At 44.4% G+C, this 25,146-nt stretch overlaps 2 protein-coding genes across 4 annotated transcripts in view; both read left to right on the forward strand.

Annotated features, from left to right (window-relative positions):
* Positions 1–5,076, forward strand: part of LOC116973120 — a 79,302-nt gene extending 74,226 nt beyond the window's left edge. For all 3 annotated transcript variants that reach the window (XM_033020833.1, XM_033020836.1, XM_033020834.1), the window contains exons 22-23: positions 1,417–1,550; positions 2,662–5,076. In XM_033020833.1, the coding sequence (XP_032876724.1) occupies positions 1,417–1,550; positions 2,662–2,894 (367 nt within the window). In that variant the 3' untranslated portion in view covers positions 2,895–5,076. The remainder of the gene's footprint in view (positions 1–1,416; positions 1,551–2,661) is intronic.
* A 1,723-nt stretch (positions 5,077–6,799) lies between these two features.
* cfap206 (cilia and flagella associated protein 206) overlaps positions 6,800–25,146 on the forward strand; it is a 40,014-nt gene continuing 21,667 nt past the window's right edge. Inside the window, exons 1-4 of the mRNA XM_033020841.1 lie at positions 6,800–7,066; positions 18,564–18,647; positions 19,815–19,905; positions 22,680–22,868. Of these exons, the coding sequence (XP_032876732.1) occupies positions 6,959–7,066; positions 18,564–18,647; positions 19,815–19,905; positions 22,680–22,868 (472 nt within the window). The 5' untranslated portion in view covers positions 6,800–6,958. The remainder of the gene's footprint in view (positions 7,067–18,563; positions 18,648–19,814; positions 19,906–22,679; positions 22,869–25,146) is intronic.

The raw sequence follows: 25,146 nt of genomic DNA on the forward strand, positions 1-25,146 counted from the left end.
TGAAGTGCTTTGAGAGGTTGATCATGGCGCAAATCAACTCCTACCTCGACAAAAACCTGGACCCACTGCAGTTCGCTTACCACCACAACAGATAAACGGTGGATGCGATCTTGCTGGCCCTCCACTCCGCTCTAGACCACTTGGACAACAAAACTCATACGTCAGGCTGTTATTCATTGATTACAGCTCGGCATTTAATACAATCATCCCCTCCAAGCTGGATACCAAACTCTCAGAACTGGGTCTCTGCGCATCCCTCTGCAATTGGATCCTCGACTTCCTCATTAAAAGACCACAGTCTGTTCGTATTGGTGGAAATGTGTCAGACTTGATAACAATCAGCACGGGAGCACCTCAAGGCTGCGTGCTCAGCCCCCTGCTGTACTCACTCTATACTCATGACTGCGTAGCCGGTCATAGTTCAAACTCCATCATCAATTTCGCTGATGACCACTGTTGTGGGACGTATCACTGATGGGAATGAGTCAGAGTATAGTAGAGAGATCGAGCGACTGTCCATATGGTGCCAGCACAATAACCTGGCCCTCAACACCAGCAAAACCAAGGAACTGATTGTGGACTTTGGAAGGAGTAGGATGGGGACCCACAGTTCCGTTTATATCAACAGGTCGATGGTTGAAAGGGTTAAGAGCTTCAAATTCCTGGGCGTGCACATCTGTGAAGATTTTTCCTGGTCCGAGAACACTGATGCAATTATTAAGAAAACACATCAGTGCCTCTACTTCCTGAGAAGATTACGGAGAGTTGGTATGTCAAGGAGGACTCTCTCTAATTTCTACAGGTGCACAGTAGAGAGCAGTCAACCAGCTGACTGGTTGCATCGTGGCTTGGTTCGGCAACTTGAGCGCCCTGGAGAGGAAAAGACTACAAAAAGTAGTAAATACTGCCCAGTTCATCATCGGCTCTGACCTCCCTTCCATCGAGGGGGTCTATCGCAGTCGCTGCCTCAAAAAGGCTGGCAGTATTATCAAGGACCCACACCATCCTGGCCACACACTCATCTCCCTGCTACCTTCCCCACAGCCATCAGGCTATTAAACTTGGCTCAGAGAAAACTCTGAACATTAATAGCCCATTATCTGTTATTTGCACTTTATCAGTTTATTTATTCATGTGTGTATATATTATATAATGGTATATGGACACACTGATCTGTTTGTAGTCAATGCCTACTATGTTCTGTTGTGCTGAAGCAAAGCAAGAATTTCATTGTCCCATCAGGGACACATGACAATAAATTCTCTTGAATCTTGAATCTCAAAGAACGTGAAAAACTTAGATTGGGGGTTTCACACTCTTTCATGCTATGCTAGAATTTGAGATGTTATGTGAATGTTCTTTCTGATTAAAATGTACATAAATTCTTCATGAATTTCATCTGCCCCTCTATTCCAGGGCTCCAGAGGTCTTGTTCAAACCTGAGGTAATTGGAAGGGATCACTATGGAATTCACGAAAGTCTTCTCCGCTCCATTATACTCTGTGATGTGGACTTGCGGAAAACCTTTTTTACAAACATTATTCTTTCAGGTAAATTGACTGTTGATATGTATCAAAATAACATCCCAATTATACAGTAGATAGACACAAAAAACAGGAGTAATTCAGTGGGATAGGCAGCATCTCTGGAGAAAGGAATGGGTGACGTTTTGGATCGAGATCCTTCTTCACAGTCGTTCACACTAATGTTGCTTTTTAAATCTACTGAACTGCTCCTCCTTTCAGCTGCTCACTCACTGCTGAAAGTGACCAGGGCTCACGCTTGGAACAGAGAGAATCCTCAGCAATAGTGCCAGAACGACTCATTGATCGGGCTTGTATTTGCACAGAAGGAAATAACATCAATGCTTTAGGTCAATAAACCATCCCGAATGGATGTAAGGTCAACCTCTGACCTTCCTGCTGTTTTGCAGAATGGGGTTAGGAGGGAGAGTTAGATCAGCCATGATTGAATGGCAGAGTAAATTTGATGGGCCGAATGGTCTAATTCTGCTGCTATCTACTGCATTTTCCCCAGTCTTCCCTCTGCACTCATTTCCAGTGCCAGAGGTTCCCTTTTCACGTACATGTATTCTCCAGTTCCCATTTTTATTCAGCCTCCACATGCTCCTTCCCATACATATCCTTGAGTTCTATACTTCATTCCTTCATTCAAACTGTAGAAAATTAAACAGCGTTTGATGGCACTGGGCCTCTACTCACTGGAATTGAGAAGGATGAGGGGGACACCTCATTGAAACTTAACAATAGTGAAAAGGCCTGGAAAGAGTGGATGTGGAGAGGATGTTTCCACTAGTGGGAGAGTCTAGGACCAGAGGTCATAGCCTCAGAATAAAACGATGTACCTTTAGAAAGGAGATGAGGAGGAATTTATTTGGTCAGATGGTGGTGAATCTGTGTAATCACCCAGAGAAAACCCTTGCGGACACGGGGAGAATGTGCAAACGTCAGAAAGACAGTTCCCGAAGTCGGGATTGAAATGGGATCTCTGGCGCTGTGAGGTAGCAGCACTACCGGCTGCACCACTGTGCTACCTAGTGCCACAGTATAATACGGTTAAGAGAAGTGAAGGCAAAGGACAGTTGCTAAATACATTTTACGAGGGGAGGTTGGTGTTCTAAATCTGTTTACTTTCCCAAAGGTGGAAACACGATGCTGACCGGATTACCAGCAAGAATACAAAAAGAAATCTCTTCCATGGTTCCTCTGGACCTATCGGGACATGTGCATGTTACAAGTCCAGCAAATCGGGACTTCACAGTGTGGAATGGAGGTGCTGCCTTGGCGAGTTCATCTGCCCTGGACTGTGCCTGGATCAGCCAAGAAGAATATCATGAATTTGGTTCCAAAATTGTTCATAGGAAGTGTTTTTAATTTAGAAAAACTGGACTATGTTAAGGTTTTCATTTATTGATCTTCAATGCAATAATTATTTAAGCAGTGTTAATTTATAGCAATATTCCAAAATAAGCTACATATAATTTATAGCAGTTTACAAAATGTTCCCATGTTGAGCTTGTTAAGAGAGAGAGAGAGAGAGGTATTATCAGAGATGTTTCAGTGCTTGCAGTTTGATGTTTGTTTTGGCAAAGTGTGTTCCCATTCATTTTGGGGAGATCCGAAGAAAAATGACGTGCTGCCATGCTGAACATTTGAACCGTATCTTGAATGCCATAAAGTGGAAGGGTAAGAGTCGTCGGCCCATGCGACATTAACTTTGGACTTTAGTAGAGTGTCGTTATTGAACACATATCAACTAGATTGGGAAAGGATTGAACGGCAAGGAAGCAGGGAAAATTAAATGAGTTACTCTAACTTGGGATGCCATTTTTTTTTTTCTTTTTTAAAATGAGTCCTTGACAGGTTTGACATTTGGCCTCCAGTAAGGATAGAGATTTTGGGGCCTATTCAAACCTTTCAGGCCTCATTTGGTTTCTTGTGAGGATAAACTAAAGATTTGGGGGCTATTCAAAAGTAAGTCTTTAGTTTAGAATAAAACTTTTTGCCAAATTATTATTTTAAACAATAACAAGAAAAGGTCGAGTAATCTCTACCTACATCCCAAGAAATGTTTACTCCATGAAACATTAAGGGAGTAATTTTGCTTATATGAATGTACAAAGAATCCCGTATCCATTAAAATTTGCTCCAGACTCTGCAAAGTTGTTTTCTATATTATTCAAATACTGTGCCTTAAAAACACTGTTGAATATGGGAGCATTGAGACCAAGAACCCTAATTCTACCCCATGCATAATTATCGTTCTATATTGAAGAGCAGTTATTTGTATATACAGTTTTTTTTAAGTCATTTAATCTGAAAGTTAGACACCTTATTCATATTTAAAATCTGGGTTAATGCCATCATTGAGCTTTTGATGGAGAATTACTTTGAAATGTATTATTCTAGTATAAAATGACCTAAAATCTTTTACTGTAAAATGTTATTTTGGTGTTATTGGCAGGGCTTTTTAAAGCAATATGCTTCACACAGAAACTGTGGCCAGGTTTTGTAACATATTACTCCGTGCCAATAATAAGATATAACTTGATGCCTCTTCAGAAAACATTGACAGCAGTGGTATAAACACTACAAATGATCATATTTGAGAGCTGCCTTTCATTCCAGTGCTTACCTCAACATTAAGATGTCACGCTTTTACATTGATAAAACTATTAAGTCCTGATCAATGTGAATCAAATTTACCAAGATACCTATTTGAAATAAATCTTGTACTTCAGAATTGTTTTTAACTTTACAAATTGCTAAAATAGAAAATATTTCAAAATAATTTAAAGGATATCAATAAATTGGAACAATATTATGAACCAAATCCAACTGATGATATTTCTGGAAATGCAAAATGGATAGTGGTTTTCCAATTGTCTTTAAGTATTGACTGTTTGCTTGCTCATATTTCACAAACAGTAAAAGTTACATGAGCAGTGAGTGGGGGGGGAAAACCCCATTGACTTACTCATCTCTTCATGTGAATTAGGAACAAAGAACTGCCACACATAAACAAGCATGTTTCTCAAACGTTTCTTAAACTGTCATATTCTGATATTCTTATTTCTTTAGAAATAGAAGGGATGCAAAGAATTTGTTATTTTGGAAAGTAAATTGACAAACATGCCCATAAAATGCAAATAAATTATTCTACACAGAAATTACACGTTGCTTTATTGCCAGAACTTTAGATTTGATCAGGATATAACATTTGAAGAACCTGGAGATTAATTGTGCTTATAAATCTCCCAAAGACCAAATAATACGTGTCTCATGACAACCTTTCCCCAAGGCTCTTCGATTTATGTTTATTTTTCCACACATCACTATTACTGATGGCTACACTTACAGTATTATGTTGAATTATTTGCACAGAATCTCCCATTATGTTGAGGATGAGATGAGGATGCCAATAAGAAAGCTTTTGTCCATTTCTCTCAAAATTGTGAAATCGTAAACTGCTCAGCTTTCTGAAATAGGGATGGAGTACTTTTAAACAATGTACAGCTTTACTTTTGTTCTAAATAAATGTATTTTTAAAGTTAAACATTTTGCAGATGGTTTTGAGAACATGTTGCACTGTTGCAGAGCACTTGGGAAGAACATAAAATTTCAATGAAACTAAGCGTTAATACTATTTCTACAAATGTACGACTTGAAGGTTGTAGAGATTATGCAAAGAGAACGGGGCTGACTAATTGCATTATTTTTCAAAGAGCAAAGATGCACTTGGCCAAATTAAAATGGTGTACTAGCACAGAAGGAAACACAAGGAGCTACAGATGCTGGAATCTTGAGCAAAACACTAAATGCTGGAGGAAGTCAGTGGGTTTGTGGAGGGAATAGACAGGTGACGTTTTAGAAACATAGAAACATAGAAATTAGGTGCAGGAGTAGGCCATTCGGCCCTTCGAGCCTGCACCGCCATTCAATATGATCACCACTCTCTGTGTGAAAAAAGTTCTTCTCATCTCGGTTTTAAAGGATTTCCCCCTTATCCTTAAGCTGTGACCCCTTGTCCTGGACTTCCCCAACATCGGGAGCAATCTTCCTGCATCTAGCCTGTCCAACCCCTTAAGAGTTTTGTAAGTTTTTATAAGATCCCCTCTCAATCTCCTAAATTCTAGAGAGTATAAACCAAGTCTATCCAGTCTTTCTTCATAAGACAGTCCTGACATCCCAGGAATCAGTCTGGTGAACCTTCTCTGCACTCCCTCTATGGCAATAATGTCCTTCCTCAGATTTGGAGACCAAAACTGTACGCAATACTCCAGGTGTGGTCTCACCAAGACCCTGTACAACTGCAGTAGAACCTCCCTGCTCCTGTATTCAAATCCTTTTGCTATGAAAGCTAACATACCATTCGCTTTCTTCACTGCCTGCTGCACCTGCATGCCCACTTTCAATGACTGGTGTACCATGACACTGTCATGTTTTGTCCCCTATTAATCTTTCAAATCCACAAAAGCAATCTCATCCCTTAATCTTACATGATCAAGTAATTTATTTTACCCAAATGCTAAATGAGTTTTAATTCCAATGAAACAAGCAGATCTTGCTCTGCCGCCCTGATAGATTACATCCCAGGTGCTCACTGCTGGGCATGTAAAAATAAAAATCTTTGGCCACTGCATTGATCATATCTTCAAATTCAGCCTGAATTGGTTTCCTTCTATTTAGCCTTCTCCTCTATTTCTAACCAAGGCTAAGGTTGCCTTTGAACGTTTGCACGTTCTCCCCGTGACCGCGTGGGTTTTCTCCGGGTGCCCCGGTTTCCTCCTACACTCCAAGGCCGGACAGGTTTGTTGGTTAATTGGCTTCTGTAAATTGTCCCTGTTGTGCGGGGTGGCGCTAGTGTGCGGGGCGGGTAATCGCTGTTTGGGCCGAAGGCTCTAGAGTCTATCATCTGAATTTAGAAAGGACACAATTGTAATTTCAAGTGTTAAGTGTTACATACATCACTTGGCGACCGAGAGGGATAGCCTGATCTCCCTGATGCTGATGTCGCCATGGGAACAAACGCTTCGGCTTCGGCGGTGGGGTGGCAGTGACGCATGACATCAGGACGCCGGGTGGAAGCGGGCTGTCCAATCAGGACGGAGGGCGGACAGGCATCCAATCAGGATGAAGGATGGGAGTCGATGATGCGCGACGTCGGGTGGCCGGGTGGAAGGCGGTCGTTCAATGGGGATGGATGGCGGGCGGTTGTCCAATCGGCAATGAGGGTGGGCTACGATGACGTGCCGCGTCGGGTGGAAGGCGGTCGGGCGTCTGTCTCCATGGTAACCGGACAGAGCCAGGGAACAACAACTTGGGGCCCCAGGCAGAGGACAGCAGGGAGTGCAATCATCTGGCTTTAGGATCCTTACATCTGACAATCTTTCTTGCTCTTTTTTTAAGATCATATATTCTCTTCCCACAGCTCCGAAATGGATCTGTCACAGGCGGAATGTGTTATTAAGAATATAATCCGGGAGATCGCCCAGGAGTGCGCAGATAGGGGACACTCCATCTCCGAGACCCTGGTAGCATTCATGGTGAGTGCAGCAAGAATGTGTTATGACAAGAACAATAATATATATATTTTTTAAAGAATTAAATGTAGGGTTGGAGATACAAGAAACTGTGTGGTACTGGAGTTCCAACACATCCATCTTTGATCCACAACACAAAGTGCTGGAGGAAGTCAGCGGGTCGGGCAGCATCTCTGAAGAAAATAAATAAATGACGTTTTGACGTCCAGACCCTTCAGTCTGAGAGTCAGGGGAGAGTAGGGTTGCCAACTGTCCCGTATTAGCCAGGACATGCCGTATATTGGGCTAAATTGGTTTATCCCATACGGGACTGCCCTTGTCTCGTATTTGACTGCTACCACTCGGTTCAAGGGGACTGTCGGGTCGGAGCGTCGTGTCCGGCCCCGCCTCACCCATCCCGATGTAGTGCAGCCCATAGAGTGCAGCAGCAGTGCCTCGCCCGTAGCCCCGTCGGTCGGCAGACTGGCCAGCTGTCCGACCTTCGGAATCTCTCTTACCGCCGACACCACCACCCCTTCTTCTCATGGCCGATCATCGGTTCATGAGTTGGATGGGATGCCGGGCTTTGCGCGCGACGTCGCGTGGCCCGGGCCAAAGCTCCTCAGCTGGCCCGCTGGCTGGGCTTTGTGTGCAGTCCAGCACCCGGGCCAACTCATCATTCACCCAGCCACAGCCAAGTCGGTCAACGAATTGTCGTCGGGAATTTGACCCTTATTTGGGAGTGAGAAAGTTGGCAACTAGGGGAGAGGGAGACTAGAGATATGAAAGGGTAAGGTGTGAAAATGACGGATCAAAGCAGACGTGATTAGGAGGGAGCGATATATCAGCCATGATTGAATGGTGGAGTAGACTTGATGGGCCAAATGGCCTAATTCTACTCCTATCCCTTATGACGTAATGCAACGAGTTAGACATAAAATGTTGGAATAACTCAAGTTGGTCTGAAGAAGGATCTCGACCCGAAACGTCTGCTATTCAGTTCTGTTTAGTTTATTGTGACATGTACCGAGGTACAGTGAAAAGACTTTGTTGCATGCTAACCAGTCAGCGGAAAGACAATACATGATTACAATTGTGAGATTCAAAAATCACAAATGCTCTTGAGACAAATTCAGACAAAGAAGTGTTTTTATTATTTTCATATTCTGCAGAATAGGTGCCTCTCCACTGATGTCCCCTAGAGGCACACCGAGGATCGGGATGTCTTCTATCTTTATACATTTCTTTTCACTATTTTCACACCCATTGAGCTTCTTCCAATCATAACATAAAACCCAGATTCCCACGAGAACGTCGTGGAACGTCCACCCAAACTTCTACTGAAGTATTTCTGTTGCTACTTTTTATCTAGAATTTCTCTCTGTTCTTTATATCGTTACTTTCTATTCTACTAGCAGTCTGGCTTCTGCTGACACCTCATTTCTTTCTAAGTTTTATTTCTATCCCTAGTCTAAATCAACCATGTCTGTTAACTCTTTCCTCACAATCCATCCTTTTCTTTTTTGCTACGCACCCTTGATTTACACTATCTCCTCCTTTTCTAATGCTAGCAGAATATTCTTCACTTCCCTATCCTCCTCTCGTTGGTCATACTGTGTTCTGAAGGCCATTATGGTGGCAGCACTGTTCTTCGTCAGGGCTATTTCTATCAATCGCTGAGCCAATCCCCATACGCAGGGAATGATACAACATCCGAACAAACACAATAACCCCACCATGACTATCACTGATGTTAGGGCTGATGTAAAGATGTGCTTCCATTTCCCAAACCAGGAGTCTAGAAACCCGGTCCAGGAGGTGTCTACTCCAGAGTTCTCAGCCAATTCGATAGACAGAGAGGTGAGACCTGCTAGGGCTATTGACACTGACCCATCCGGAGCAGTGTTGTTGGGGATGAATGTGCAACATTGTTCGGCAAACATTACACACACCCCTCCCTTCTCAGCCAGTAGCATGTCCAAGGCCATGCGATTTTGCCAGGCCATTTGGCTGGTAGCTGTCAGTTGTTCCGCTAATCCTTCAACTGCATCTCGAGTGTAATTTATAAAGCGTTGTTGATTGTAGTATAAGTAGTTGATCCAGTCCACATTTTTATTAATTGCGGACCACCAGAAGAGTATGGACTCAAAGCCCGCAGCTATCTGATTTCTGGCTTTAAATTCATCGGGTACCCCTCTTGGCACCCCTATCGCATCTATATAGATGTGTGTCGAATGATCCTCTCACCTTTCTCTTTTGTCGTCGGCTTCCTTTATCGAGTTCTACAGCATGTTCTACTGCTATGGTGAAGGGCATCATCAGTTGTATGAGGGTACAGGTTCCCGTCCATGACCCCGGTAACCGGGGCCACAGGGTATTCTCCCCGCACCACCACCAGACATCGGCTCTACTGACTATCTGCTTTTTCAGCCAGGAGCTATTGAACAGTGGCCCCTGTTCCTCAGCCGTTATATTATACGTCTTATTGCAGTTGAGCACCTCCCCCATGTCCTGTCCCTCTGGGTTATTTCTTGTATAGCACTCAAACCCCTCCTCCCCAAAAGGAATGGTAAATGGAGGAGGTCGAGGGTCTTCCCTTCGGCCCTTTGTATTGTTGTTGCTGGCCGGAAATAGGTAATGATAACTCTGGCATATCACATTCTTTGGTAAGAGGGGATTCGTGAATAGCTGTAGTATACATGTCTTAGCCCTAGGTGTTCCATCCCAATTCAGGGGAAATGGTACTGGGACCAGCTGAGGCCTAGCTCCAGCGCAGGCGTAACAATTGGTTCGTTGCATACTTCTGGCTGTGTACATCATCCAGGCAAGCCAGGTGTTGGCTCCTTTTCCCCCTGTTGGTATTCCTTTCTTATATAACTGCCTTAATCCTGTTTCTTCTGCTACTATCATTATCTTCAGATCCTTAGACTCATTTTCCCTGGTGACATTGCTGACTACTGGTGGTGCTGGTGTTGCCCCGGGATCCCTATTCTGACTGTCATCTATCTTGAACACCTCTCCCCTATCCTCGTATCTTCCCATCTTCCCATCTCACTTTACTTCTATCTCAAACTTCAGACATGCGTCCTTCCCTGTTTTATCTGCACATATCCAATACCTACCACTTTCCTGTATTTGGACACTCTGTATGCTCACATATACGCGTCCTGGCAATTTCTCGTTCGGGTTTTGATATACTCTCCACCTATCAGTTTGATAGGTGGTCCGATGCCACCCATATTTTGATGAAGTAAACACCGCGTGCCAATCTTTACAGGGATGGGTGCATACATACATTCTATAGCCGCACCACCATTTTCCTTTACATACATTAAATGGGATGGTGGTGGACCTTCTATTCTGTGATATTGTGATTTTTATGCATGTTACATTACTTACAAGTTGGGTAACCACCCAACACACGACCCACCAATACGAAATCTTCATTTTTCCTGCGGGTTCTTGGTAAATATTAAAGTCAATGGTTCTTTTCCTTTGCGCACAGTCCACGGGCTGATATCGTCTGGTGGGGCCTCCACAGGACCCTTAACTCGACTTGCGTGAGTCCACCCTTTCTCTTTTGTTCGTACTGCTGTCTCCGTGATTAGTAATACCAAGTAGGGTCCAGTCCACTTAGCTTGCAGCTTTTCTTCTTTCCACGTTTTTATTAATACCCAGTCTCCAGCCTTGACTGAGTGAATCGGAAAGTCCAGTGGTGGGCTCTGGGCCAGCAATGCTTTAATTTTTAGTTCTGGGTTCCATGCACTGGAATTACTCGATTGATTTTTCGCGATTTCCGACTACTCCCACTTCTTTGTCGAGTCTCTGTGTGGTCCGGATACTACTGCTTAAACAGCTGACGGCAAGCAAGGAGTCTGAGACCGCTGAACTCAGCAGGGTGCACCTTCCCTTCGTCCGTCTACTCCCGTCAGCTGTCCAGAGTATTTGATCTCGGAAACGAGCCCCCAAGTTGTGAGATTCAAAATCACAAACGCTCTTGAGACAAATTCAGGCAAAGAAGTGTTTTTATTAAGTTCATATTCTGCAGAATAGGTGCCTCTCCTCTGATGTCCCCTAGAGGCACACCGAGGATCGGGATGTCTTCTATCTTTATACATTTCTTTTCACTATTTTCACACCCATTGAGCTTCTTCCAATCATAACATAAAACCCAGATTCCCACGAGAACGTCGTGGAACGTCCACCCAAACTTCTACTGAAGTATTTCTGTTGCTACTTTTTATCTAGAATTTCTCTCTGTTCTTTATATCGTTACTTTCTATTCTACTAGCAGTCTGGCTTCTGCTGACACCTCATTTCTTTCTAAGTTTTATTTCTATCCCTAGTCTAAATCAACCATGTCTGTTAACTCTTTCCTCACACAATCGAGCCATATTACAATATTCCTTTTCACCAGAGATGCTGCATGTCATACTGAGTTACTCCAACAATTTGTGTCTATCTTCGGTGTAAACCAGCATCTGCAGTTCCTTCCGACACGTATGTGGAGGGTAATGGATAGACATCACTTCGGGTTGCGATCCTTCTTCAGTAGACTCGGTGGCCTCTTGAGCTCGCATCGCCATTCAGTGAATTATGGCGCACGAACACAACGTTGAAGCAGGAGGAGACAACCTGTGGCATCTCCAATCGTGCCCTGCTATTCACTATGATGATGGTGATCTGCCCCAGGCCTCAGCTAATGTTCTTGTAATGCCCTTTCAATATATACCTCTTTCTTCTTTAAATACTATCATCCTCTTCAAATATCTCCAGTGATCTAGCCTCCTTTACCCTTTGCGGTATGAGAAATCCAGAAATTTACTACCCTCTATGAAAATACATTTTTCTGCACCTCAGTTTTAAATCAACATCCCCTCAAATTATTTTACCAGCTAATTTTCCAAAAAGTACATATTTCCTTCTAGTTCAAAATTTATGTACCTTGGTCTTGATTATCCTTATGATTCAGCGAACAGTGTAGAGTATAGACTTCCAAAGATTACAACTCCCTGAAACAAGGTATTATTCCTTTACTCAATCTTAAATAGTGATGATTTATACTGAATCTTTTGTTCTGGACATTTGTATCAGGAAAAAAATCCCCAGTGTAAAACCTGTCATGCCTCCTCAGAACCTTTCATGTTTCATTGCAATCATCTCTCATTAAACTCAAGAACTCAGGCCTGTTCTGCTCAATCTTCCTTCATAGGACAACCCCAGAGAAGATGAGATATTGTCAATATGGGTGCTTAAATATTGCCTTGTCAATTTCAAAGTACTAGTCAACAATACAATATCCTTCCATCGTTTCAAAAAGAAACAGAATCTTTCCAGAAGAAACTGCAAGTGCTGGAATATTAAGTAATGTACAAAAGTGCTGGTGTAACTCAGTGGGACAGTCAGCATATGTGAAGGGTCTAAAAAGGAGTCTTGACCAGAAATGTGTCCGTTTATTCCTTCCCCACTTGCTACCTGACCCATTGAAGGTAGACCAAAGTGCTGGAGAAACTCAGCGGATGAGGCAGCACCTATGGAGCGAAAGAAATAGGCAACGTTTCTGGCCGAAACGTTGCCTATTTCTTTCGCTCCATAGATGCTGCCTCACCCGCTGAGTTTCTCCAGCACTTTTGTCTACCATCGATTTTGCAGCATCTGCAGTTCCTTCTTGAACACTTGACCCATTGAGTTCCTTTGGCACTTTGTGTTTAGCTCAGAATCTTTATACAACTGGTGCAAGATGTGAGGGTTTGTTCCCATACCCCATTGAATTGGGGACTAGCCGCCCAATAATCTCAGCCCACTTGATGCTCTTGGTCTGTTCCATTGTGGGCAAAGAGATCAATGTGGCTGAGAGGTTGCATATGAGTTACATGCTGGGCTGATGGTACTTATCACAATGAATGGGGTTGCTCCCTTACATACTTCAGAAAAGGTTTTGATGGGAACTTAACAAATGTGTTCAGAAACCCCCTTGCTGTTAGAGAGAGATGCAAAGCTGACACTATCTGACAATGGTACTTTGACACATGTACCTGGGCACAGTGGTACAACTTAACTCTGGCACACCAGATAGATCCTGAGTTAAACTGCATCGATGATACCAGCCCTGTTGTGCAGAGAAGGTATTTCACTGGTATTGTCGTCCAGAACAATTGTTCCAGAACAATCTTAAAAATATAGGAAAGAAAGGAATTTCATTTATTTTCAATCAACAGTAAACAAAACTGTGGAAATCTATCCCCCCCAAAAGCTGTAGATGCACTCAATTGAAATCTTCAAGATTAGAGATTGCCAAAGATTACCAAACATTTGGTAAAAGATATGGATCCAAGATGGATAAGGGAAGCTGAGCGCCAGGTGGTCCAGTTGAATAGCAGTGTGGGTTTAAAGATCCAAGTGGAATTGTTATTTTTTTTTATCCTCCAAAGAAATTTTGCATTGTGATTGTTCCGTGCCAAATGTTCACGCTTACACTGGCACTAAATAACATAAGTTACTTATCTGTGAATAACTGAGGCAAAGGAATTATTTATGTCAAGTCAAGTCAAGAGTGTTTTATTGTCATGTCCCAGATAGACCAATGAAATTCTTACTTGCTGCAGCACAACAGAATATGTAATAATAATAAATAACTAAGTGGGACCCGTTGGGTCCCAGCATCACACAGGAGGGCTGGTCATCCAACGCAATATTCCACCTCTCCACCAATTCTAATATTGGTGGCCAGTTTGGGGGGGGGGGGGGGGCTTTCTGGAGCACTAGTATGGGTGTTGTGGGCTGAAGGGACTGGTTTCCAGAGGGCTAGTATGAAAATTGTGCGCCAAATGGATTCTTGGGCTGGCGTCTCAGCCAATCAAGCCTGTTGTGCTGGCAACTCACTCACGGTTGGTGGGCTGGTAGTTGACTCACGGTTAATCCTTGAAGTTCTATTTCAAGCAGGGTATAAGGCCACCAAATTCAAGTGCAGTTTCTTACCACTTCTAGCAGGGTGCAAGGCCACCAAATTCAAGTGCAGTTTCATACCATTTGAAGTAGGGTGCAAAGCCACTAAAGACAGCGAGTCGTGACCTCTCCCTCCTCCATGTTGCAGGGACTGAGCCACACCCACATTTCCGGGTTTTATAACCACTCTCCCCCCCCCCCCCCCCCACCGGAAAAGGTGTGGCTTTCATGGAGTGATTGACAGGAGAGAGATTCTCAACATTTTTTTAAAAACTAATAACACTTTTATTTTTCATTGATGGGAAGAATTCTCTGCACCTGCTCAGCGGAGGAGGACTGAGTAAGATGGCCAAAAATCACAGTCGTATGTGGTAGCGTTTTATCTAAAATCAATATACAGTGCAAACAGGAAGTGCATTTACAGTAGTGCCTTTTAACTTCAAGCCAAAGCACCCAAGCCACTATTTGCAGTAAGTAGTGCATTTCAACTTCATGCCACACTCAAGCCACCATTTGCAGTAAGTAGTGCCTTTCAACTTCAAGCCAAAGCAACCAAGCCACCATTTGCAGTAATAGTGCCTTTCAACTTCAAAGCTCCCATGCCACCATTTGCAGTAAGTGGTGTCTTTCAATTTCAAGCCACACCCAAGCCACACCCAAGCCATCATTTGCAGTAAGTGGTGTCTTTCAACTTCAAGCCACGCCCAAGCCACCATTTGCAGTAAGTAGTGCCTTTCAACTTCAAGCCAAAGCAACCAAGCCACCATTTGTAGTAATAGTGCCTTTCAACTTCAAACCAAAGCTCCCAAGCCACCATTTGCAGTAAGTAGTGCCTTTCAACTTCATGCCACCATTTGCTGTAAGTGGTGTCTTTCAACTTCAAGCCACACCTAAGCCACACCCAAGCCATCATTTGCAGTAAGTGGTGTCTTTCAACTTCAAGCCACACCCAAGCCATCATTTGCAGTAAGTGGTGTCTTTCAACTTCAAGCCACACCCAAGCCACCATTTGCAGTAATAGTGCCTTTCAACTGCAAACCAAAGCACCCAAGCCACCATTTGCAGTAAGTACTGCTTTCAACTTCAAGCCAAAACACCCGCCACCATTTGCAGTAAGTAGTATCTTTCAACTTCATGCCACCATTTCAACTTCAAGCCAATGCACCCACGCCACCCATTTGCAGTAAGTAGTGCCTTTCAACTTCAAGCCACACCCAAGCCATCATTTGCAGGAAGTAGTGCCTTTCAACTTCAAGCCAAAGCAACCAATCCACCATTTGCAGTAAGTAGTGCCTTTCAACTTCATGCCACCATTTGCAGTAATAGTGCCTTTCAACTTCAAGCCAAAGCTCCCAAGCCACCATTTGCAGTAAGTAGTGCCTTTCAACTTCAAGCCAAAGCAACCAAGCCACCATTTGCAGTAAGTAGTGCCTTTCAACTTCAAGCCAAAGCAACCAAGCCACCATTTGCAGTAAGTAATGCCTTTCAACTTCAAGCCAAAGCAACCAAGCCACCATTTGCAGTAATAGTGCCTTTCAAACTTCAAGCCAAAGCTCCCAAGCCACCATTTGCAGTAAGTAGTGCCTTTCAACTTCATGCCACCATTTGCAGTAAGTAGTGCCTTTCAATTTCAAGACACACCCAACCCAAGCCAACCGGGGGGGAGGAGGAGGAGGGGAGGAGGAGGAGGAGGGGGGAGGAGGGGGCTTTCTGGAGCGCTAGTATGAACCATTTTAGAACCAATAGACATTTTTTTTGCAAGCTTTAGAACCAATAGTCTTTTTTTTGCAAGCTTTAGAACCAATAGTCATTTTTTTTGCAAGCTTTAGAACCAATAGAGACATATTTTTGCCAGCTTTAGAACCAATAGAGACACTGTTTGCAAGCTTTAGAACCAATAGAGACACTTTTTGCAAGCTTTAGAACCAATAGAGACACTTTTTGCAAGCATTAGAACCGATAGACATTTTTTGCAAGCTTTAGAACCAATAGACCTTTTTTTGAAAGGTTTAGAACCAATTGAGACACTTTTTGCTAGCTTTAGAACCAATAGAGACACTTATTGCTAGCTTTAGAACCAATAGACATTTTTTGCAAGCTTTAGAACCAATAGAGACATTTTTTGCTAGCTTTAGAACCAATAGACATTTTTTGCAAGCTTTAGAACCAATAGACATTTTTTTGCAAGCTTTAGAACCAATAGAGACACTTTTTGCAAGCATTAGAACCGATAGACATTTTTTTGCAAGCTTTAGAACCAATAGAGACACTTTTTGCAAGCTTTAGAATCAATAGACATTTTTTGAAAGCTTTAGAACCAATAGACATTTTTTTGCAAGCATTTTAGAACCACTAAGAGCACTTACATTTGAGTAGACATGTGTTCAGTGTTATTCACAGCTCAGAGAAACGTGACCCTCTGCCTTCCTCCATCTTGAAGAGTGAGTGAGGCACACCACTTCCTGGTTTTATAGTCCCTCCCCCTGCCACCAGCGGGGGCAGCAGAGAGAATGGGGAATTTTGTAAAAACATTAATATCTCTGTCATTTTTAATCGACGGGAAAAATCCTCGGCACACATGCGGCGAAGGGGGGCTCTGAGCGAGGTGGCCAAAAATGACAGCCGTAGGTGGCGGCGTTCTCTCGGAAATCGCAGCACAGATGGCCAAAACCAGTCAAGAACAGAGTTTTAGTAATATATATATATAGATATAACAAAAACTCAGAAAAAAAAAGAACAAACAATAACAGTGCAATAAAAATAATAATAATGGTCTATTGTAGTTCATAGCTTATGAGGTTGTAGTGTTTAATAGCCTCATGGCTGTAGGGAAGAAGCTGTTCCTGAACCTGGACATTACAGTTCTCAGACTCCTGTACCTTCTTCCCGATGGCAGCGGAGAGAGGAGTGTGTGGCCAGGATGGTGTGGGTCTTTGATGATGTTGGCGCCTTTTTGAGGCGGCAACTATGATTGATCCCTTCTATGGTGGGGAAGTCAGAGCCGGTGATGGCCTGGGCAGTGTTTACAACTCTTTGCAGTTTTTTCTGCTCCTGGACGTACAAGTTGCCAAATCATGCCACGATGCAACCAGTCAGTATGCTCTCTACTGTGCACCTGTAGAAGTCCAAGAGAATCCTCTTTGACATACTGAATCTTTGTAATCTTCTCAGGAAGTAGAGGCGCTGATGTGCTTTCTTTATGATTGCATCAGTGTGCTGGGTCCGGGAAAGATCGTCGGAAATGTGTACGACCAGGAATTTGAAGTTTTTTACTATCTCCACCATCCCATTGATGTAAATAGGATTGTGGGTCTTCAACCTTCCTCTTCCAAAGTCCACAATCAGTTCTTTGGTTTTGCTGATATTGAGAGTCAGGTTGTTGTACTGGCACCATATGGTCAGTCGGTCGATCTCACTTCTATACTCTGACTCTTCACCATCTGTAATTTGTCCCACAACGGTAGTGTCATCGGTCAACTTGATGATGGAGTTTGCTCTATGTCCGGCTACACAGTCATGAGTATAGAGTGAGTAGAGCAGGGGGCTGAGCATGCAGCCTTGAGGTGCTCCCATGCTGATTATCACTGAGGATGAAGTGTTTCTGCCAATTCGAACGGACTGTGGTCTTTGGTTGAGGAAGTCGAGGATCCAATTGCAGAGGGATGCTCAGTGACCCAGTTCCCTGAGTTTCGTAACCAGCTTGGAGGGGATAATGGTATTGAATGCCGAGCTAGTCTATAAATAACAGCCTGACGTAAGTGTTTTTATTGTCCAAGTGGTCCAGAACGGAGTGGAGAGCCAGTGAGATTGCATCCTCCGTGGACCTATTGTGACGGTAGGCGAACTGTAGTGGGTCGAGATTTTTGTTGAGGTAGTAGTTGATAGGCCCCATAACCAACCTCTCAAAGCACCTCATCACCACAGACGTTAGTGCCACTGGTTGATAGTCATTGAGGCACGTCACCTTACTCTTCTTCGGCACCGGTACTCCAGATCTTTATTTGTCCTTTAATTGTCCAGTTTGACCCTCAGTATGATCAAAGTGGGAAGACAGAGACCTGTCCTGCATGCCACACTCTTAAACCCATCTTTAGCTCTTTAGTTAGCAGGTGACTCAGAGTCTATTTTGCTCATGACATGCAAAATTGTCAGGTCTGAGATCAGTTGTTAGGTTCCACGATAATCTTTGCAAGGGTTAGACTTGCTGAACAAATCCAGGACCTTCCTTGTCTCTATATTTAATGTCGGACCAGATGATGCATTCACCAAGTCATTTTTGAATTCTATACCTGCAATATTATAACAGGAACCCGCTCTGCATATTTGTGAAAGAACGTGATGGGAATGCTCCAAACATGCATTCTTTGTATGGCAATTTGGACACTAAAGATGAAATTTAATCCAGTAACATTGTTATTCTTAAAGATATGTACAAATACTTACTTTATTAGACATTTACTTTCTTTTAAAGATCAACCACGAAGGGAAATAAAAACTCATATACTGTGTAGGGAAAATGTTCAATATAAATAAGGTACAGAATTTAAAGTTGAATGACAAATATGTTTTCATACAGGTTAAAGCTGTTGTTCTGGATCCAAGATATGAGTTCAACGTGGATAGAAAACTCACAAAAACTGATGTCAACAAGCTTATTATGGTAATCAAATCTATTAACATTGCCCTTCGGCAGAGGCAAACAGGAATTGATATGTTATCCACTTATGTTTTCTGTGTTCCTCCCTTTTCCCAGATGTGGTAATTCTTTCTGTTTCCCCTTCCTGCAATATCTGCATGACGTTTTCTCATAGGAACATAGAACTGTACAGCACAGGAACAGGCCCATTGGACCACGTTGTTCGTGCTGAACATGATGCCAGGTTGAACTAATCTCCTCTGCCTGCATGTGAACCATATCCCTCCATATCCCTGTGCCTATCTAAAAACCTCCCAAATGCCACACTTGTATCTGCTTCTACCACCAGATGCTGCCTGACCTGCTGAGTTACTCAAAACATTTTACTAGGTTAGTTATCCACTCAATGTTCCTAACACCTAGCCATGTCTGCATAGAGCATCCACCAAGAAGGTGCAGCTTGTAATATTTTGGTCCAAAATAATGTTTAAAATTTTTATTTTTATTCCTTAAGGTTTTTTTTAAACAAACATTCACCAACATAACACAAGACATTGGTGAATCCCCGTTTGGAGTATTGTATTCAGTTCTGATCACCCTGCTATAGGAAGGATGTTGTCGAGCTGGAAAGGGTGCAGAGAAGATTCACGAAACTGTTGCCAGTTCTTGAGGGCCTGAGCAATAGGGAGAGGTTGGGCAGGCTAGGACTTTATTCCATGGAGCACAGGTGATCTTACAGAGGTATATAAGATAACGAGGAGAATAGATACGGTGAATGCACTTAGTAAGGAAATCAAGAACCAGTGGACATAGGTTTAAGGTGAGAGGGGAAAGATTCAATAGGAACATGAGGGGCAGGTTTTTCACGTATATGGAACAGGTTGGCAGAGGAGATAGACACAAAATGCTGGATTAACTCGGCGGGACAGGCAGCATCTCTGGAGAGAAGGAATTGGTGGCGTTTCAGGTGGAGACCCTTCTTCAGACTGATGTTTCGTGTCTAGATCAGAGGAGGTAGTAGGTAAAGGAAATTTGGACATGTACATGGATAGGAAAAGGCTTAGAAGGATATGGACCAGATGTGGGCAGGTGGGACTAGTGTCGATGGGGGATCTTAGTCAGCAAGAGCATGATGGGCTTAATGATCTGTTTACGTGTAGTATGACTAAAACTCTAACATATATTTTCCAGATTTGTGTGGATAGATTGCTCGAAGCAGATCGGCCTTCTCTTGACACAATCAAGATGCAAATATATTTTGATATGAATTATACAAGTAGAGGTCAGTTTCACTAGTTACCATTATTGAGAAAAAGAGTAACAAATTCTTCACAGGACAAATAACGTGCAGCCCAATTTCTTGGCATGTCTTTCAACATTTCTTCAGCTCTTTTAGCTTTCTTGGAGCAACCATTTGAGCTCCTTGTTTCATTAAATCTGTCTGAATCAGAAAAGTTGTAATTGAAGCTCCCCTTATTACCAGCTAGAAAATGATGCATATGCATGATATTCCCTGGATTCTGCTCCATGGTACATTAAATGATGGATACATAAATGAAGTGGGCTGGAAGTAGTTACTGCTCTCCACTTAGTTTAGAGATCCAGCATTTGTGGGTTTCCATGGGTGGGTTTCCTCCGGGTCTTCTGGTTTCCTCCCACATCCTAAAGACGTGGGTTCTTGGGTTTAATTGGCCGCTGTAAATAGCCGCTAGTGTGTAGGAGTAGATGAGAAAATGGGATAACATAGAACTAATGTCTAACAGATGATTGATAGTTGGTGTGGACTCTGTGGGCCGAAGGGCCTGATTCCATGCTGTATCTATAAACTAATAGAGAACTGGGTAGAGAACTGGCTGGCAGACAGGAAGCAAAGAGTAGGAGTAAACGGGTCCTTTTCAGAATGGCAGGCAGTGACTAGTGGGGTACCGCAAGGCTCAGTGCTGGGACCCCAGCTATTTACAATATATACTAGACCAAGTGCAGACCCGTTGGGTCTGTTCCCCCAACGTGCGGTTGTGGGGGGGGAGGCGGCATGCAGCGTCACACACACTAACTATCTCTCCCCCGCCCCGCACACGCTAATTACCCTTGATATTATATTAATATTATTAATTTGCTCCTTTTACCCCATAACCACCCTATCTACTGACGCATAGCCCCCAACTTACAGTCACATCTAGAGAGGGGGGGGGGGGCGGGGGTTAGAGAGTGAGGGCAGAGAGAGAAGGGGCAGAGACAGAGAGAGAGACAGAGACACAAAGAGGGGCAAGAGGGATGGGGGGTGGAGAGGAGGAGAAGAGGGAGGGTGGGTGAGGGGGGAAAGGTGGGGGAGGAGGGGAGGAGAGAGAGAGGGTGAGAGTGAGGGGGAGTGAGAGGGGGGTGAGGGGGAGAGGTGGGGAGCAGGGAGGGGGAGGGAGGGTAGAGGGAAGGGGGTAGGGGTGTGGAGGGGAGGGGGGTTTAGGGGAGGGACGGTGGGGGAGGGGATGGAGGGGAGGAGAGGGAGAAAAGGAGGGGAGCGAGATGAGAGAGAGAGAGAGAGGGGGGGAGGAAGGGGGGGGGAGGAAGGGGGGGGGAGAGGAGGGGGGGGAGAGGAGAATTAATTATCTGGATGAGGGAATTGAATGCAACATCTCCAAGTTTGCGGATGACACGAAGTTGGGGGGCAGTGTTAGCTGTGAGGAGGATGCTAGGAGGCTGCAAGGTGACTTGGATAGATTGGGTGAGTGGGCAAATGCATGGCAGATGCAGTATAATGTGGATAAATGTGAGGTTATCCACTTTGGTGGCAAAAACAGGAAAGTAGACTATTATCTGAATGGTGGCCGATTAAGAAAAGGGGAGATGCAACGAGACCTGGGTGTCATGGTACACCAGTCATTGAAAGTAGGAATGCAGGTGCAGCAGGCAGTGAAGAAAGCAAATGGTATGTTAGCATTCATAGCAAAAGGATTTGAGTATAAGAGCAGGGACGTTCTACTGTAGTTGTACAGGGTCTTGGTGAGACCACACCTGGAGTATTGCGTACAGTTTTGGTCTCCTAATCTGAGGAAAGACATTCTTGCCATAGAGGGAGTACAGAGAAGGTTCACCAGACTAATTTCTGGGATGGCAGAACTTTCATATGAAGAAAGACTGGATAGACTTGGCTTGTACACGCTAAAATTTAGAAGATTGAGGGGGGATCTTATAGAAATTTACAAAATTCTTAAGGGGTTGGACAGGCTAGATGCAGGAAGATTATTCCCGATGTTGGGGAAGTCCAGAACTAGGGGTCACAGTTTAAGGATAAGAGGGAAGTCTTTTAGTACCGAGATGAGAAAATATTTTTTACACAGAGAGTGGTGAATCTTTGGAATTCTCTGCTACAGAAGGTAGTTGAGGCCAGTTCATTGGCTATATTTAAGAGGGAGTTAGATGTGGCCCTTGTGGCTAAAGGGATCAGGGGGTATGGAGAGAAGGCAGGGATGGGATACTGACTTGGATGATCAGCCATGATCATATCGAATGGCGGTGCAGGCTCGAAGGGCCGAATGGCCTACTCCTGCACCTATTTTCTATGTTTCTATGTTTCTAAACTAAACTAAACTTGAATGCACAAGGGAAAGAACCACATTCAGCATCTGGAATAGTCCTCGTCATTCACATTATCTCAAATCAATGACTCCCAATGTTAATGAATTGAACCAGAAAAATCACAAGCCTTGCCTGTATGTTTCGAGGCTTTGGGCGGCACAGTGGTGCAGCGGTAGAGTTGCTACCTATCTGCGCCAGGGACACAGGTTCAATCCTGACTACAGCTAAGGTCTGTGTGGTGTTTGTACATTCTCCATGTGACTGCGCTTGCTTTCTCCGGACGCTCCAGTTTCATCCCACATTCCAAAAGACGTGCAGGTTTGTTTGGTTAATTGGCTTCTGTAAATTGTCTCTAGTGCGTAGGATAGAACTCGTGTACAGGTGATTGCTGCTCGTCACGGACTCGGTGGGTCGAAGGGCCTGTTTCCATGTTGTATCTAAACTAAACTAAATAGTAATTGATTTCATTGCTTCACCATGCAGCGGAATTCCTCGCAGAGCACCGCAGTGTCTTGGAGTCGAGACTGGCTCCCGTGTGCAGAGAAATCACAGATTGTCGTGCAAGGTCTCGAGAAGAATTTGAATGTCTTTACCGCAAAATCGTCAGCTATGTCCTGCTCCAGTCCGGCCTTGGCTCTCCCACCGACATAGGTGTAGTGAGAGAGGCAACTGGTAGGTCATCTGATTTCCCCATGTTGTAACACGTAACACCCACAGTTAAACATAAACTTGCATTGTATAATGATTTAAGGTAATACTTCTCACCATGGAGTGAAAACTTGATGGGCCGAATGGCCTAATTCTACCTCTATCCCTTATGATCAGCGGGTCTGGCTCAAAAGTTCATTTTCGTATCACGTGTACCAAGGTACAGTAAAATTATTTTTTGTATACAGATCAGTAAGATAATTGCCATGCATCTCGATTAAGTGCCGAATGCATAGAAACAGCCCACTGAGTCCATATGCAAAAGTCACCAGGGTTTTGGTGCTATTTCACAGTCCCAGCTGCATCAGCCCATAAAGGCCCATTGCTGCCATCACCTCCATCTGGATTGCCAGCGAACTGTTGTCCCTCTCCTCGCCCGGCCGTCAGCCTTCGTGTCCCGGAGGCGCCACCCGCAGATGGCCTCAGGGGTAAGAAGGTAAGACCCTCCCCTTCAGCTCTTTGTCCAGCCTTCACCGACTCTCTCCAGCCTCTGGTTCCCGGTCTCCAGGGGCGAGCAGGAGATAAGCAGTGGACCCACAGCAGGCCAGTTCCTGGTTCCGCAGTGTGTGAGCCAGCCTGTTGCCTGCAGGGGTATGGCAGCGGCCTGCAGCCCTCCGGAAAGCTTCTGCCTCGTGCGGCCCTTCAGGAGCTCCAGCTCTTGCACGATCCATGGAGGGAATGGACTGCAACGATTCAGGTGGGAACTGGAGTGGGGGTGCCATTGAGTATGGCTGCCCAGCCTGCAGCTGTCCATCCTTTAACCCTTTTAAATATATTTAGTATGTTAAAATGTTTCGTTTTGGAGGTCTAATCTTTTTTATGTGGGAGGGGGAGGGAAAACTGTTTTTCTCGGTCCCTACCTAGTCGGAGATGCATCTTTACTCCGAGCCGCACCTTCACCCCCTCTTCGCGGGAGCGTTTCCTGCCGGGACCGGCCAGAACTTCAGCTTCGGCGGCGGCGCAGCGGAGCTGTGGGGTCTGCGGAGCGTCCAGCTGCAGCGGCGCTAACTTTGAACACCGCGGAGCTTGGGATCTCTCGCCTAGATTGCCAATGTCGGAGCTCCGACCAGCGCGGCCTGTGGACTTCAGGAACCGCGGTCTCCGGGGAGGAAGCGGCCGTTCCAGACACTCCAAGCCGCTGAGAGTATTCTCCCAACGCCGGAGCTCCATCATCCGGCGAGAGGGCCTGTAATATCGGGCCGCCATTGTGGCGACTGCGGAGGCCTCAAATAGGCCCGGCCACGGGGTGAACATAGAGGGAGAGGACTTTGCTGCCTTCCCTCACAGTGGGAACCATTGTGGGGGGATGTTTTTATGTTTTATGTTCAATTCTTCTTTAATGTTGTGTTTTACTTTTTATTGATGTGCTGCAAATGGCAACTCAAATTTCACTGCACCAGAAATGGTGTATGTGACAATAAATGTCCTTTGACCTTTCTTCAGCCTGATCAGGAGCAACCCAAATCGTTGCCTTCCATTCCCTCCGCAGATGCTATCTGGCCTGCTGGGTTCCACCCTCACTTTGCATTTTGCTCATGATTCCAGCATCTGCCACACCTTGTCTCTCCAGAATGATTTAGGGGCAGCATTCCAATGACATTTGAAAACTTAAACAACGGCACAGATGAGAAGATGGGGAGGGCCAAAGGACGCTGGAGCAGGAGATGCTGCCTCACCCGCTGAGTTACTCCAGCATTTTGTGTCTACCTTCGATTTAAACCAGCATCTGCAGTTCTTTCTTACACATAGAACAGTGCAGCACAGAAACGGGCCATTCAGCCCACAATGTCTGTGCCGAACATGATGCCTAGTTGAACTGATCTCACCTGCATGCAAGAGATCCATATCTCTCTATTCCCTGCAAATCCATGTGCCTATCTGAAAGCTTAAATACCACTATCATATCAGCTTCCACTACTGCCCCAGGCAATGCATTCCAGGCCCCAACCACCCTCTGCGTAAAAAAACCCTGTCCTGCACATCTCTACTATATTTTCCCCCTCTCCCCTTATAGCTATGCCCTCTAGACTTAGACATTTCCACCCTTGGAAAAGGGTTTGACTATCCTGAGGAGAAGGCGAGACGCGATGAAAGAGAATTTCAGCCGAGAGGCGATGAAAGAGAATTTTAGCATCAATCTGAATGAGGTAGGGTTAAAATGTAGTTAAAGTGAAGCTGAGTGCTATGTAATTAATGTACATTTGGAGTCTGTGATATTGTGAGTGGCTAAGATGTGAGTTGA

This window comes from Amblyraja radiata, chromosome 5, assembly GCF_010909765.2.
Source record: "Amblyraja radiata isolate CabotCenter1 chromosome 5, sAmbRad1.1.pri, whole genome shotgun sequence".
Lineage (NCBI taxonomy): Eukaryota > Metazoa > Chordata > Chondrichthyes > Rajiformes > Rajidae > Amblyraja > Amblyraja radiata.